The 14,237-nt window shown below is 28.8% G+C and overlaps 2 protein-coding genes and 1 long non-coding RNA gene across 4 annotated transcripts; 1 reads left to right on the top strand and 2 right to left on the bottom strand.

Moving 5' to 3' along the window:
- Positions 1-2,203: 2,203 nt before the first annotated feature.
- LOC121211314 (uncharacterized) lies at positions 2,204-3,694 on the bottom strand. Its single transcript, XM_041083990.1, has 3 exons — positions 3,419-3,694; positions 2,900-3,330; positions 2,204-2,815 (listed from the first exon to the last, which is right to left on the bottom strand). The coding sequence occupies exons 1-3, from the start codon at positions 3,498-3,500 to the stop codon at positions 2,357-2,359; spliced, it is 972 nt and encodes a 323-aa protein (XP_040939924.1). The 5' UTR covers positions 3,501-3,694; the 3' UTR covers positions 2,204-2,356.
- A 4,122-nt stretch (positions 3,695-7,816) lies between these two features.
- LOC121211313 (uncharacterized) lies at positions 7,817-9,242 on the top strand. Its single transcript, XR_005906619.1, has 2 exons — positions 7,817-8,526; positions 8,857-9,242. It is a non-coding gene; the product is annotated as an uncharacterized lncRNA (long non-coding RNA).
- A 1,062-nt stretch (positions 9,243-10,304) lies between these two features.
- Positions 10,305-13,955, bottom strand: LOC121211312 (gibberellin-regulated protein 1). 2 transcript variants are annotated; one of them, XM_041083988.1, is made up of 4 exons: positions 13,810-13,955; positions 10,862-11,001; positions 10,731-10,779; positions 10,305-10,646 (listed from the first exon to the last, which is right to left on the bottom strand). In XM_041083988.1, exons 2-4 carry the CDS (start codon positions 10,940-10,942, stop codon positions 10,465-10,467), a joined length of 312 nt encoding a protein of 103 aa, XP_040939922.1. In that variant the 5' UTR covers positions 10,943-11,001; positions 13,810-13,955; the 3' UTR covers positions 10,305-10,464. The 2 variants fall into 2 exon arrangements, with proteins under 2 accessions (XP_040939922.1, XP_040939923.1); XM_041083989.1 differs by having other exon boundaries at positions 10,862-10,955; positions 13,810-13,952.
- Positions 13,956-14,237: the final 282 nt, after the last annotated feature.

Below are 14,237 nucleotides of genomic sequence, written 5' to 3'. Positions count from 1 at the left end.
ACTAACATCTAATTAATCACTCAACTTGCTTCGTAAATATTTCTAATAAATATTTACGAACTCGATTTTCTAAAATAGTAAGCCGAAAATATGATTTCCGATACCCGTAAATTTCAGGTTATTACATAAACACTGTTTCTTCGCCATATTCAGATGGGGAGGCTTTGAAACACTGGTTATATTGGTAGACTAATCAACCCGTGGATGGATAGCTATATATCAGTTCATGATAGCAACTTATCTCAAACAAATCATCTTACATATCAACCCTCTTTTTTTTTCTTTTTTTTAAAGAAAGAAAAATTGCATTTAAAACATAGGAAAATCATAAGCCACATTTTCATTCAATCAACCTACATTAATGATAATTAGTTGCAGGTTTTGAATGTTCAAAGCCGAATAATTTATTTTGATGAAATAATTATTTATTCACCAAATTATTTATTCATCAAATAATTGAAATACAAACAATACAAAAAAGGGATAAAAACATAAAACAAGCTCATTGTAGGATAAAGTAGTGAATTTATTTTGTATTTTTTTTAAAGATTCTTAATATGTATTGTTCATTTTTCTTAATATATATATTTTTTAAAGATTTTAAATAGACCCTTATATTTGGATATTTGGATGGTATAATGACATGATAGAATGTCGTTACAATGTTGTAACTTTTGATGTTGTAAAATTTTATAACATATAAATTATGACATATAAACTAATGAAATTATGTAACTTTTTGTTAATATATGAATATTATGTTTGGATGTGAAATATAATTCTGAAGCTATTTATTACTTCTAATATTTTATTTTTTATTGTAGAATAATTAAATTATTAGTTTTACTAATGATATTTTAGCACATTAAATATGTATTGCAGCTTAAAAATAACAAAGTAGATTATATATTATTTTTTATAGTATTATATATTATGATTTTTTAATTCATATAATAATAATTATATTAAGAATTTTATTAAAGTATATATTATTTTATTTAAATTATATTTAACAATAATGTTAAAATATGTTTAAAATATTTATTATTTTTATTAAATTATTTTTAATAATAATCTTATTAAAATTTAATAACAAAAATAATAATCATCTACCTAAAAAAATATGCTAAGGGTATTCTAGTCATTTTAGTTTTTTTCCTTATGCTATTACAACATCATTTCATTCAATCAAATACAAGAATACTATTACAGTTCTATTCCATTCTATTCAACCAAACAGTTGAATTACTGATTACAGCTCTATTTAATTACAACCCTATTCAATTATAGCTCTATTCCATTACAATGAACCAAACATACCCTTAGAACATAACATGCAATAGGGTTTTATGGTTTTATGGTGGTTTTTTTTTCAATAAGTTTTTATGGTAGCTTAGTGATTAAAAAAGGGGAACAAAGAAATTAAGATTAAAGAATCAACAAATGCATAATAAAAATTAGATTATGATCCAATTAAACTCTTGGTAAAAAAAATGTATTTATTATTTATATAAAAATAAATAAAACTTTAAATTGAAAACTATTGTACCTTAGGTAATGTTTTTTAAATCGGATTGGTGGTCGAATTGGTCAGACAATTGATTTGTTGATCCGATTGGTCTAGCCAACCTGATTAAAAATTGGTCTAATCAGTTCAATCGATTTTCAGCCCGTTCAACTGGTTTAACCAATTTTTTCGTCGGTTCATAGTGATCCCGCTCCGACTGGTCTGATCAGTCGATGCAGTCCGATTCAAATAACATTGATCTTAGGTTCAATTCTCACCATATATTGAGTTATTTATTTTATATAAAATATTCATTCAAAATAATATAATTTATTTTTAAAAAATATATGAAAATCGATATTTTAAATTAACTTCCTTCAAATTTATCCAAAATATTATCTTTATATTGTGACTATAAAAATATGATAAATATATAAAAAGGATATTCAATGAATCCGGAAGAAATACCATAATCCGGAAAATAAATCTCTAAAAATCAAATTAAAATATGGTAAAATATCCAACACTTTATTATTTTTATAGTAATCATAAATACCTTTTCTCTCTCCAGGGAAATTTAGATGACGAAGAAGAAAATTTAATGAAATGCAGAAGCAAAAAAATCGTCGTTTTTAACATAACTAAGAAAATTAAGTGGTCCTCAAAAGAAAAGAAAACTAAGGTATAAACATGAAGGAGAGAAAAGATAATTCTTTATTATTCAATCAATTTCAAGTTTCCAAGTATCTTTTTGGGAAACAAAAAGCAGCTCAAAGATGGGTGTCAAGAAAGACAAACGATGGATATCTACCAAAAAAAACCCAGAAAAGTTTAAAAAAAAAAATTCAGTCATGCATCTTCTTCTTCCTCTATAGGAAAGCGCAGGTGCTTCCCTTTAGGTGTTGGCAATCCCTTCAAGCGTATCATATCCTCCTTCCTTTCAATCTCATCATCACTGTTGTATACGAATCTTGTATGTCTTCCTCTAAACATCTCTTTCATGCTTATCTTGCTTAAACCTTCACAAAGCTCATCAACCAATCCTCCATCATCATCATCTTCTTCTTCTTCTTCTTCTTCTTCTTCTTCTTCTCCCTCATAGTAGTCATCTCCCATTTCTTCAATTGGTTCCTCATCATCTTCATCATCAATGCTGGCATTAAACTGGATAGACCAAATACTTGAGGCCTTCTCTTTGCATGCACTACTTTTTCCTTGATCAGTCACTCCAGAATCTGATGATTGCTCAAAAAAATCATGCAGCAATGACCTAGTTATCACACTTCTCTGTGACTCAAGACTCACCACCTGTCATTTCCATCAAAAGTTAACAACAATTCATCATTTCAATCATTTTAAGTTCCAACTGTTGCTTGAACATATAATACTAACCTCAGAAGTCCTAAACTGTTGTTCAACAACAGGAAGAGCCATCACTATTGGACCCAACCCACTATTGTTAATACCTCCAATTCCATTTCCATCCTCAGAAAGACCTGAAAAGTGTGGTGTGTTTGCAGGAGTAGGGGCCATAAGTCCCATTGGGGAATTCCCACATCCAGCCTGAAATCGAAGAAAAGGACGGCTTTCCATTGAAACTTTTGAAACCTCAGCTTCCTCTTCAACTTTTTGCAACAGAGTCTTGACTTGACCTCTCAACAAAGCCTCACCAGAACCAGGAGTCATCATCATGCTCTTGGCTCTACTACTCCGCTGCTTACCTATAACAGATGACGGTGTTTCCATTGCAAGCCCAACAATAGGGGAGTCATTTGTTATATCAATAAGAGCAGACCTTTCTTGTGGCTTTTCCTTATTTCCCTCTACAAAAGAAACAAGGATAATTAAAACCCAGATTATGAACCCTTTTCTTAGTCCTAGAAAAGAAAAGAAGACTGAAAATGAACTCACTGGAAAGAGGGATATTGCTGTTGTTCAAAGCAGCCAAAGTCTGGGACCTGGTGACTCGTCTTGTAGATGAAGGGGTCTCCATTGCAATAAGCGGAAGGATATTTGGGGAGCTACTGAAAAGCAAATTGGAGAGTAAAAGATAGAAGGCTGTAAAAGGGGAAAGAGGAAAGGGCTTTATATGGGGAAATGATTACGCAGTTTTAAACGGTAACATCAAATTTGACCGTTAGAGCGCCGGCCTGCACATCGTTTTGCAAAAAAGGAAGAAAAGAAAAATAATCGTTGGAAGGTTCCTTTATTTGATTATTAAATCTTTGCCTACGGTTCCGAATTGTACGGTTCGGGTTTTATGGTATGGATTGGGTCTTTGGAAATTGGAACTTGGATGAACTTCCTTTTTGAGATTGGGCCTCTTTTTTACTTTTCTTTTCTTTTTTATAAAACAAAATTGTAATTTATTTTTATGTCAAAATATACAAATTTATGTTAAATCAAATAAGGTATTGGTTATACCATGTGATGGTCAAGGGTGTTTATCGTCTCAAGTGTGGTTTGAATTCAAATTGTATTGGTTCGAGTTTTGCCTGTTATTACAATTCACCAAAAAAATAAAAAAAGGTATTAGTTAAAGTTTAAATTCAACTATGTAGGTTTTGTGATTATCACTCTCAACACTTTTATCTCTAATGTACCTTATCATTACACCTAATATTTAGTAGTTCAAATTATTAGTTATTGCTTTGTAAAAAAATAATTTTTTAGTCATTTCCCAATTAAGATAGTATTCAATTTAATCCGAATTTTAAATATAATATAGATATATACTACTCACTTTATGAGTAAAAGGAAAAGATAATTATAGACTCCACCTACAAAATTTTAAATCTCTCAACTTAACCATTAATCTATTTTAAAAGTTTGTTTTAGATTTTAGGTTAAGATATTTAATTAGAAAAAAGTACAAAAAATATAATTTTTTTTTATTTTTTTAGTTTTTTAGTTTTTTTGTTATTTTTTACAAATTAATTTCTAATTAATTTATGATCCAAATGCAATCGAGAATTTATAAGTAGGTGGGCATTTTTTTAAAAAAATAAGGTTAAATTTATCTAATATCATATATTAAAGGGATAAAGCAACATTTAGTTCTTAAATTTAGTAATCTTTTTCAATTTGGTGTTTGAATTTTTTTTTATCCACATTAGTCTTAAAATTTGACAATTTTTTTTTCAAATTGATCATTAACCTTAGATTTTGTTAAGGTTGTAACAGTCTGTTTTCGGTAAAATCAGAATAGTGGTTTCGAGACCACAAATTTGAGTCCAAAAATAATTTTTTAATATTATTTATGGTCTACAGTACGATAATAATGTCATATTTTACTGATTACATGTTTAATTTGATAAAGGACTAAATTGCACAAAGTGCAAAAGTGAGTTCTAATAGCTAAAGGGATTAAATAGTTATAGAACTTTAAATTGGAGGTCTTTATATGGTAAATAGACCATTAAAAATGCTTAGTGATTAAGAATGATGATTCATCCATGGAAAATAAAATAAAGAAAATGTCTAAATTGGAAAGTAAAATAATAAAATATGATAAATGATAAAATAATAAAAATATAATCATTTATATCATCTTTCCCAAATCAAAAGTATGGAACCCTAGCCATAAAAACCTAAGCTCAAGCCAACTTATTTTGCTTGATTAGATTAGGATATTAGACTAAATTTGGAGTTAGAACGAGGAAAAGAGAAAGTGTCAGATTAGTAGATTTTACGTACATGAACATTTTTCGAGGTAACTTCGTGTAACTAAATTGTATAATTATATGTTTGAATTGAATGTGTATATGTGAATTGTATAAATGCTATGAATACATGAAATTGATCACATATCCGACAGAGCCTGATAAATGCTAAGTCCTGTTTGAATAAATGAAAATTTGATGGATATAGAATTCATGATTGGTTGTAGTTCTACATATGTTGTGAATACACCATAGCTCTTACGAGCGTCCCGTTATAAGCCCTCTCAAGCTTCCCATTACATGGTTCTTACGAGCATCACGATCGGTATTGATCTGGCATATGTTGCAAACATACTGCAGCTCTTTATGAGTATCAAAAAAAATTATAAAGGCTAAAAGACTACAAAAATAATTTAAAATAAAATAATTAAAAGAATTTTTCAAATGATGACATAGCACATATCATCATATCTTAACGGAATTCAAGTTCAGGATCAAATAAGGAAAGACTGCAAAGTACTGGGACTAATGTAAACCCAAAAAAAATCAAAGATCAAGGTGGAAAAAGTTATCAAGTTCAAGGACTATGTGTTAGTTTATTCCAAAATTTGAATTCTTTTGACATTTATTTAACTGATTTGGTTTTCAGTTAACTCATAACACCAATTCAGTAAATTCTTTTAATAATGGTATAAATATGTCATTTCAATATTTTTCATAGAACATGCTAAAAATTTAAAACATTTATTGGACAAATATCAAAATTTATTTCACACAAATTTTGGTCCAATATGCAATGTCATAGATTACCTTTGATTTTGTGTAATTTTATACATGAAAATTTGATTGGTTCAATTTTCACAAATCACTAACAGCATTATCGACCTTGCACCATTTTACGTTTATATATTGCATGCACTAACAATTATATTAATCTAATATGAAAAATAAATGGATGAGTTTATTTCTTTGAATGTGCATTGTCGAAACCCTTTTTATTTGGAAAACAATAGAGATCGACTTTTGAAAACAAAAATGTGGAGTCGCCACCAACCTCTTGATTTAGGTGTGATTGGGCCACTTACTAAAATGCTTTGTTCATGAGAAATCAAAAAAATGAGTTTGGGAGTCGGTTACGCATGAGGAAGGGTTAGCACCCTCATTACGCCCAAAAATTGGTACCAAATTGATTTGATGTTGTCCTTATATCAAAAGATTTTTCAAAGTGTGATTCCTTTTTTAAAATGCGTGAATAGTTCAATTAGTGGTAAAAAATCTCTCGTTTTAGAGATATGCAGTTCCACACCCAGTACGATTGGATGCGATCCCTTATACCTTTAACACTAAATTGATTTTCGACTTTCGAAAACTCGTACACTAAAATTAAAAAGGTTATCTAAATATTTAGTTCACCAGAAAAATCATACCCAGTACGATTGAGCACGATTTTCCGAATTCCCCAAATATTGGATATTGCTTTATTTCAGAATTTTTGAATGCTAAAGAAAACTGAGAATGTGCTCAAAACACTTTTATTTGTGTTAAAATGGATGAAATACTTAATTATTGTAAAAAAACATTACAAAGCAATATTTGCATAATAAACATGAAACAATAAGCACACATAAAGTGTCATACTTGGTAAATGAAGATACCATAACCTTATTTAGCCAGACCAACTAAACAATTGAGTGTGACTAATCTAAGCAAGATGAAATCCACTTTCCAAGCATGCATGAGGAACAATCGATATGCAATATAAAAAATGTACAACAATGATATATAACTTAATATAACACAATAAATAAAATACAAAACAAAATGGAAATAAAAAAACAAAAAAGAAACTATATTGTATAAGACAATTTTAAAATAATGATGAATTGATGAATGCTCAACATATAATATATGGATTAATGAGTTGATAAATTTGTATACGTAATTATTAAAATAAGTGTTTCATAATGAGGATTTTCAAATCAAATAATGGACAAAGTGATAAAAATATTTATTAAAACACATATAACAGAGGAGAATTTAAATAAGATATAAATAAGAAAGGATAGCAAAAATATAGAACAAAATACAATCATAGGAAATAAATTACATATAATACTTACAAAACGTATATGCATATGTATATAAATAAATTTGGAAGCAATTGTTTGTGAAAATAGCATGGAATAATGTGTATAAGATTAAATTAAATTTAGCATAAATTGTATATGTAATAGATTTAAAAAAAACATAATTATGTACACAAATAGATTCAAAAGAAATTATACATATAAAATATTACGAATTTAATGATGTATATAAATCTGATATTAGTATCCATATGCATGTATATATATAATAACAATTCAAATAATACATAAAATATGCATGATTTTTCTTTTAAATAATCAAAAAAATATATATAACAAGATATAGGGAAAGGTTTAAAAGAAATCACATGTATAAATAATATAAAATTAATAATATACTTGACACTCTATCATGAATCATATATATATATAATATACAAAAACATTAAGAAAAATATTATACAAAATGTTAAAGTGATATGACATAAAAATTTTACAATAATGATTTTAAAAAACAAAATAAAATTATCCAAAGTAACTAAATAAATAAATAAATAAGAATTAAAAATGAATGCTAAATGGATTTTTAAAAATAATAATGAATTATACAAAAATAAAGAAACTCAATTAAAATAAAGCTAAAATGAAAGGGATAATTAATAAATTAGACCATTGAAATAAAAAGAACCTAAAGTGCAATGAGCGCAGGTGTGCAGGGATCGAAACTGGAAATATTCCAGATCTCACAGCATAGCATTTAGGTGCGGGCCAAATTGAAGTGTCACACAAATTCTAGGACCAATTTAAAACAAATAAAATGCGAATAAGGGTTAATTAAAAAGAATGTGCAAACGGGGAGGACTATATGCGAAATCTCCCATTAATGTGCAAACAGGGAGGACTATACGTGCAAATCTCCCATTTGGTGTACAAAAACGCGGATCCGGGTTGGGGAGCAGGTTAACGCGCGGATCTTCTTCCCCATAAACGGTGCCGTTTCGTATATTTCCTAAAAGCAAAAGAAATAAACCCTAAAATGACCCCTAGTCCCCTTAAACAAAATCAAAACAAAGAACCTAAGCTTCCTATTTCTCTCTCACTCAGTCGAATCCAAGAAAAACACTCCAACTACGATTTTGCTTCCATATTCGGCCGACCGATGCTACGCCACCATAACAACGATCTACATGCCCGCCGTTCGACTGCTTTTCAGCCTTAGATCCCCTCTATGCTTCGATTTCGACAAAGCAAAAGGAATCCACGGCATTTGGTAATGTTTTTCTTTTATTTTCAAATGTTTTAAAATTATAATGAAAAAGAATAGAAGGAAATAGAATCGAAATAAAAGCATAGAACCTAGAAAAGATGAATCTAAAATCACCTTTTAAAAACTGACTTTGGATTGGTCTTATATTTTCTTTACAATATGCGTGTATTTCTCTGGGAAAACCGACCCCCTTTACAATTGATTATCTGGCTTTTTATAGCCGAATAAAGAGAAATAAGAAAAAATAAAAAAATAAAAGAAAATACAATGGCCTTGGATTTTCTGTTATGCCTTTGCTGTCAATTGCTAGATATCTGCTGTGTTGTTTGCTAGTCCGTTTTGCAGGTTCAAAGGTCGTGGTGTTGCTGATGCGGTGGAGCTGTTCGTGGCAGCTACAGTAGAAGCTTCCAGAAGCTTCAACCTGCTTGGGCCCTGTGAGCTTACCCTGAAGTCAAGCTGCTGGGGTTTGGAGGCTATTGCAGCGCGAGGAAAGTTTAGAAACCCTTAGGGTTTCTGAAAGAATTTAGATACCGGGCCCTTTTGGGTTAATTTTACTTGGGCCAAAAGTTTAGGATTGGGCCGTTATTTTTGGGCCTTTGTACTTAGGCTAATTGATCTGGACCTATTTAAGTTTTAAATTAACCCAGGCTCTTTGAGGTTTATTGGGCCATAAATGTAAATGGACTGGACTTATTAAAACATTTGGTTTTATTATTTTATTATTTTTTGTTTTATTTTTTGGTTTCGGTTTTGGTGTAAGCCCGGGCATAAATTAAGTCTTACATGCATAATTGAATCGGAATAAAAATTTCATATGTATATATAAACAATCAAAATTTTATGTGTACGATTGCATAAAATTAAAATTCATATATTAACTTACATATTAAATTAAAATTTAAAAAAAAAATTTCAAAATGAAATTTGGATAAACTATACACATGGTCACTCAACTATGCCTGCGTTCTTACTTTGGTCATCCAACTTTAAAAAACTTTTAATTTAGGCACTGATGTTTTAATTCATTCCTATTTCAGTCACCCGCCGTTAAATTGAAAACGAAAAGCCTTCTTCTAACTGATATAACAATAGATTTAGTCCTCAATACTTACATATTCTATCAATTTGATCCCAATTCTAAATAATTCAATAAATTTAACCCTTCACATTTACAAATTCAATCAATTTGATCCTCAAATTTAATTATAGATATGAAATACCTTTGTTTTAAAAGCTGAAAGCTTTGGTTAGGAAGTTTGAAGATCAAATTGATAGAATTTGTAAAAGTGAAGTGTTATAATTTAATGAATTGTTTAGAAATAGGATCAAATTGATAGAATATGTAAGTATTGAAGACTAAATCTGTTATTATACCAGTTAGAAAAAGACTTTCCATTATCAATTTAACTTTAGGTAATCACAATGGAAACAAATTTAAACATTAGTAACTAAATTAAAAAAATTTAAAGTTGAATGGAGTTCACCCTTGAAATGTCTTTTCTCCTTTAAAATGTGCATGTAGCTGTAGTCTTACGATAAATGGGCAGAGCTCTTACCTTTACCATTAATTGGGTTGAATCCAGCTTATCTACTGCTTGTTCGGCCTTCAAACTCATAGCTGTAGTCTACAAACTCGTTGGGATTTGACGTTAAATAATGGCGAGGTTGTTTCTTATATAGAGTTAAGTATGAAGAGCATTAAAGATGATTACAAGGATGGTGGTTGGTCTCTTTCTACTAATAAATTCAACTTACCAAAGAAAGATTACGAAGTACATAAATAAACAAAGCAAAAAGAGCCTTTTATTATACTTATATCAGATTATCATCCATAAGTAAAAAGACCGACTGAAAAAGAAATAATAAATCAATTCCCAGTAGAAAGAAAGACTTATTCTTGAACTAAGTAAATAACATCAAACAAGTGGAACATTTATGGAATCATGGACACTTGCGAACATTTTTGCGCGTGGTTAAGTTGGCATAGCAAGGGCAGGCTTCATAGTTGCCTGACGTCCCTGGTGGAACACACTTGCATCTATGACAGCAACTCCCACACGACCTTTTGCACAGATTTGGCCTCTTTGATAGTCTGCATCTTCCTTCACATGCTACTCCACAATCTGAATTCACAAACACCCACAAATATTTAACCATGCCAATATGAGATTCAGTTAGTAAAGTTTATTATGTCATGGTTTATATACCAATAGGTTGTGCCTGAGGTGAAGGGCTTGGAGCTCCATCAATGCTCATCTGCACAGTTCATATGTAGTTATTAGTTATCAAGAATATAGATATACGTATAGCTAGGCCTAGGTAACTTGAAGTACTTTACCAATTCTTCAGCTTGAGTGAAATGAAGCAGCAAAAGAGAGAAAAGAACAAGTGAAGCAGCCATGTTTGTGGAAAGGGCCATCCTATAGATCTGACTAGGATTTCCAGAAGAGCGACAAGGATGTGATGTGAGATATGGATCTAGTTTGAGAAAAAAAAAAAAGAGTATGTTTATATAGTGGAGAAGAGGAACATCTCATCTGCAACTTGCATTAAAAAAAACATTCTTTAGAAGGTGTCCAGGAAATTAACCTATGTCCTCACACTGTATATATAGTTAGCATATTAGAAAAAGAAACTCCCACGTGAATTGGAAGCTTTGGGGGATGATGTCCCTGTCCTCATGTTACCAACATCAATAAATCGATTATTGATGCCACCAGTTTCTCAATGGAAAATGTGTCTGGTTTCTTAATATAATATCATAGTTACAACTCATAGGGGTTTAAGCCAGCTGGGTTTTAATCATTAAATAGTTGGCCTTGTTTATTATTATTATTAACACCAGTTGTTTCATATGCTATTTTGCAAGGCGGATAGAGATAGAGGGCACGCAAGTTGGTCCAGGAGGAGTACCAATGCTTAAATTAGTAATTTTTATTTTATGATTACACTGGGCTTTGAAGCAAGATTCTCTTGCTCTCAGGGGCTAAAAATTTATTTAGAGAGACTAAATGAATGACACAGGTAAGTCCATTTAAAAAGAGTAGAAAATGAAGTGGTTTTAATATATATATATATATATTTTTTTCTGCCAGGTTCCTCAATTTTTATTTACCTCTTTTCATAATTTATAAAATTTTAAATTAATAATGATAAAATTGTATTTTTAACTTTCTAAATATAATAGAAATTTGATTTAATCCTTTAAAACAATAAAGATATAGACTATTAAAATAGTAAAATTATATTTACTATCATAAAAATATACAATTTAATTCTGCCTCAGAAAAAAAATTTTGATTTTGCCTCTGAATTTAGTCTATTCACTTTTTAGATTTAAAAGTATAAGTCGATTATTATCACTATTAAATTCTTTTGCTCAATTCAAGTTTATTATAATGTCTTTTTTTTAGTACATGGCTACAAAGTGAAGATTTTGGTAAAAGTACCACAAAGCCCCTTGTACTATACCCTAGATTGCATTTTAGCCCATTTATTGAAAAATGGATAAATTGGTACTTATACATTAGAGGAGTGAGCAAAACAACCCTTCTGTTAAAATTGCACCATTAAATGTTTGTTTTATTGTTTTATATATAAAGTATAATAACAAATTTAGTTTTCAACTTTTACACATTTATTCAATTTGACCCACCCCTACACTTTTATTGGAAGTAAATTAAAAATATTTTAAACTAATAAGGTTAAAGGGTCAAAAAGGCTTAGTAACAAATTAAAAAATCAGGAAGTAAATTAAAATATTTTAAACTAATAGAGGTTAAAGAGTCAAAAAGACCTTAGTAACAAATTAAAAAAAATCAACTAAGCACTATTAAAATTTTAAAAATTATTAAAGAATCATAAAAATTACAAACAAACTTTATTAAAAGAAGTTATAAAATTTTTATTAAAAAATAACAATACCAATTACCAACCAATTAAAATCTAATGATTATAAGATTTAAAAAAAAAATACTCATACTCTTTTATTGAGTCCATATTGCTTTTTTTTTTAAAATTATAATTATAATTATATATTTTTATATTTTTTAATAATTTTAAAATTTTAAAAAGGTTTAAATGAATTTTTTTTCAATTTGTTACTAAGGCCTCTTTGACCCTTTAGCATTATTAGTTTTAAATATTCCAATTTACTTTTAATAAGGATCAAACTGAATAAATGTATAAAGGTTAATGGTTAAATTTATTATTATACATTATATATAAATACCAAATTTTAACCAAATGACTGTTTTACTAATTTATCTAGGGTACATGGACTAATTTATTATTTTTAATAAAAAAATTAAAATACAACTCAATTAATTAATAATACAAAAGAATTTGTTATAGTTTTAAGAGACATTAATGGTATATGGAGGACTAGTGTTTTATTTTCGTAATGTGAAGGAGGCGGTTGTTAGGCAGATCACACGCAAAGGCTACATATCAAAACTATTAATGCGCGTTAGGTGAAAGCATGTGAGGTGAAGACCTCCAACAATGTGCAAACCAAACATATCCAACCGTTTTTTAAGGTTAATATTATTTTTGGTATTTAAGTTTAGTTTTTATCTTCTATTAGCTATTTAAGGGATTTTTTTTGTTATTTTAATTTGATATTTGAACATTTTTTAATTTAATATTTGTATTTTTTATTTATCTGAATTTATTTTTAATGTTAAATTTAGTATCTGAGTTTTTACATCATATTATTTAATCTAAGTACTAAATTAAAAAATAAATTTAAATTTAAGTTTTAAATTAACTATCAAAACCAAACATAAATAAATGGCAATATATGAATTCTTTTAAATAAAATTAATTAATTTTACTATCATAAACAACTCCTAGTATATTCATTCATATTTGGATTGTCTTTCATCCAACTTAAATTTATAATATTTTCTTCCAAGTAAATAGAATTAATTTTTCTTCTAGGGTATATAATAGAATAAGAGTTGAGGTTAAAGGTAGATTAAGATTCTTAAAAAATAAAATACAATCTTTTTTTCCTTTGTAAAGTTAGTTGCCCAATAAAATATTGTATGAAATTTCAAAGAGTTTCTATAAAACTTCTATGATTGTGATTGGCAGGGTAGTTAAAGGTTATTTATTTATATAATCTACTCGGGTTCAAACTTTAAGTGAGTAAGTGGTAGGCTTTTATTTGAGCAGCTCCCTTTGGACATAGTGTGTGCATGTGTTGCGTAGGTATGTCCCTACTAACCCTTTAATAGTATATAACCAAAAAAAATATATGGATATAAAAAATAGAGCACGTACTTGTTAGGATGAACCCAAGTACACCTGAACTTCCAAAGGAAATATTTATTTACACCTCCTAAACACTCTAAAATGAGAAAATAGCCTTAAACAAAAGAAAGAGGAGAATTTGAAAAAGTCAAATATAATGCTCAATACTTGACTTAGGGCATTTGTAAGCCTCCTTATATAAACTTGCAACTCCTTTACCCTTTGCTTCCTTAGAAATGTGGGATTCTTTACATACATGTTTGAACTCCTTTCTTCATTTTCTTGTTAATTTACTCAACATTTTCGATCAACCTCAACAAATCTCTACATTGATTGAAAATGTACACTACAATGGATTTACAATTTTATAGCAATGTCGACATGGATGCCATTTTAAGTTACTTAACTTAGAATACGGGATAGTGGAAAAGTGAACCATACAAAAATTTTCCTATATT

The sequence above is a fragment of the Gossypium hirsutum genome, chromosome A12 (assembly GCF_007990345.1).
Source record: "Gossypium hirsutum isolate 1008001.06 chromosome A12, Gossypium_hirsutum_v2.1, whole genome shotgun sequence".
NCBI lineage: Eukaryota > Viridiplantae > Streptophyta > Magnoliopsida > Malvales > Malvaceae > Gossypium > Gossypium hirsutum.
The sequence above is the reverse complement of the archived record's forward strand: the minus strand, read 5'-3'. Positions and strand labels throughout refer to the sequence as shown.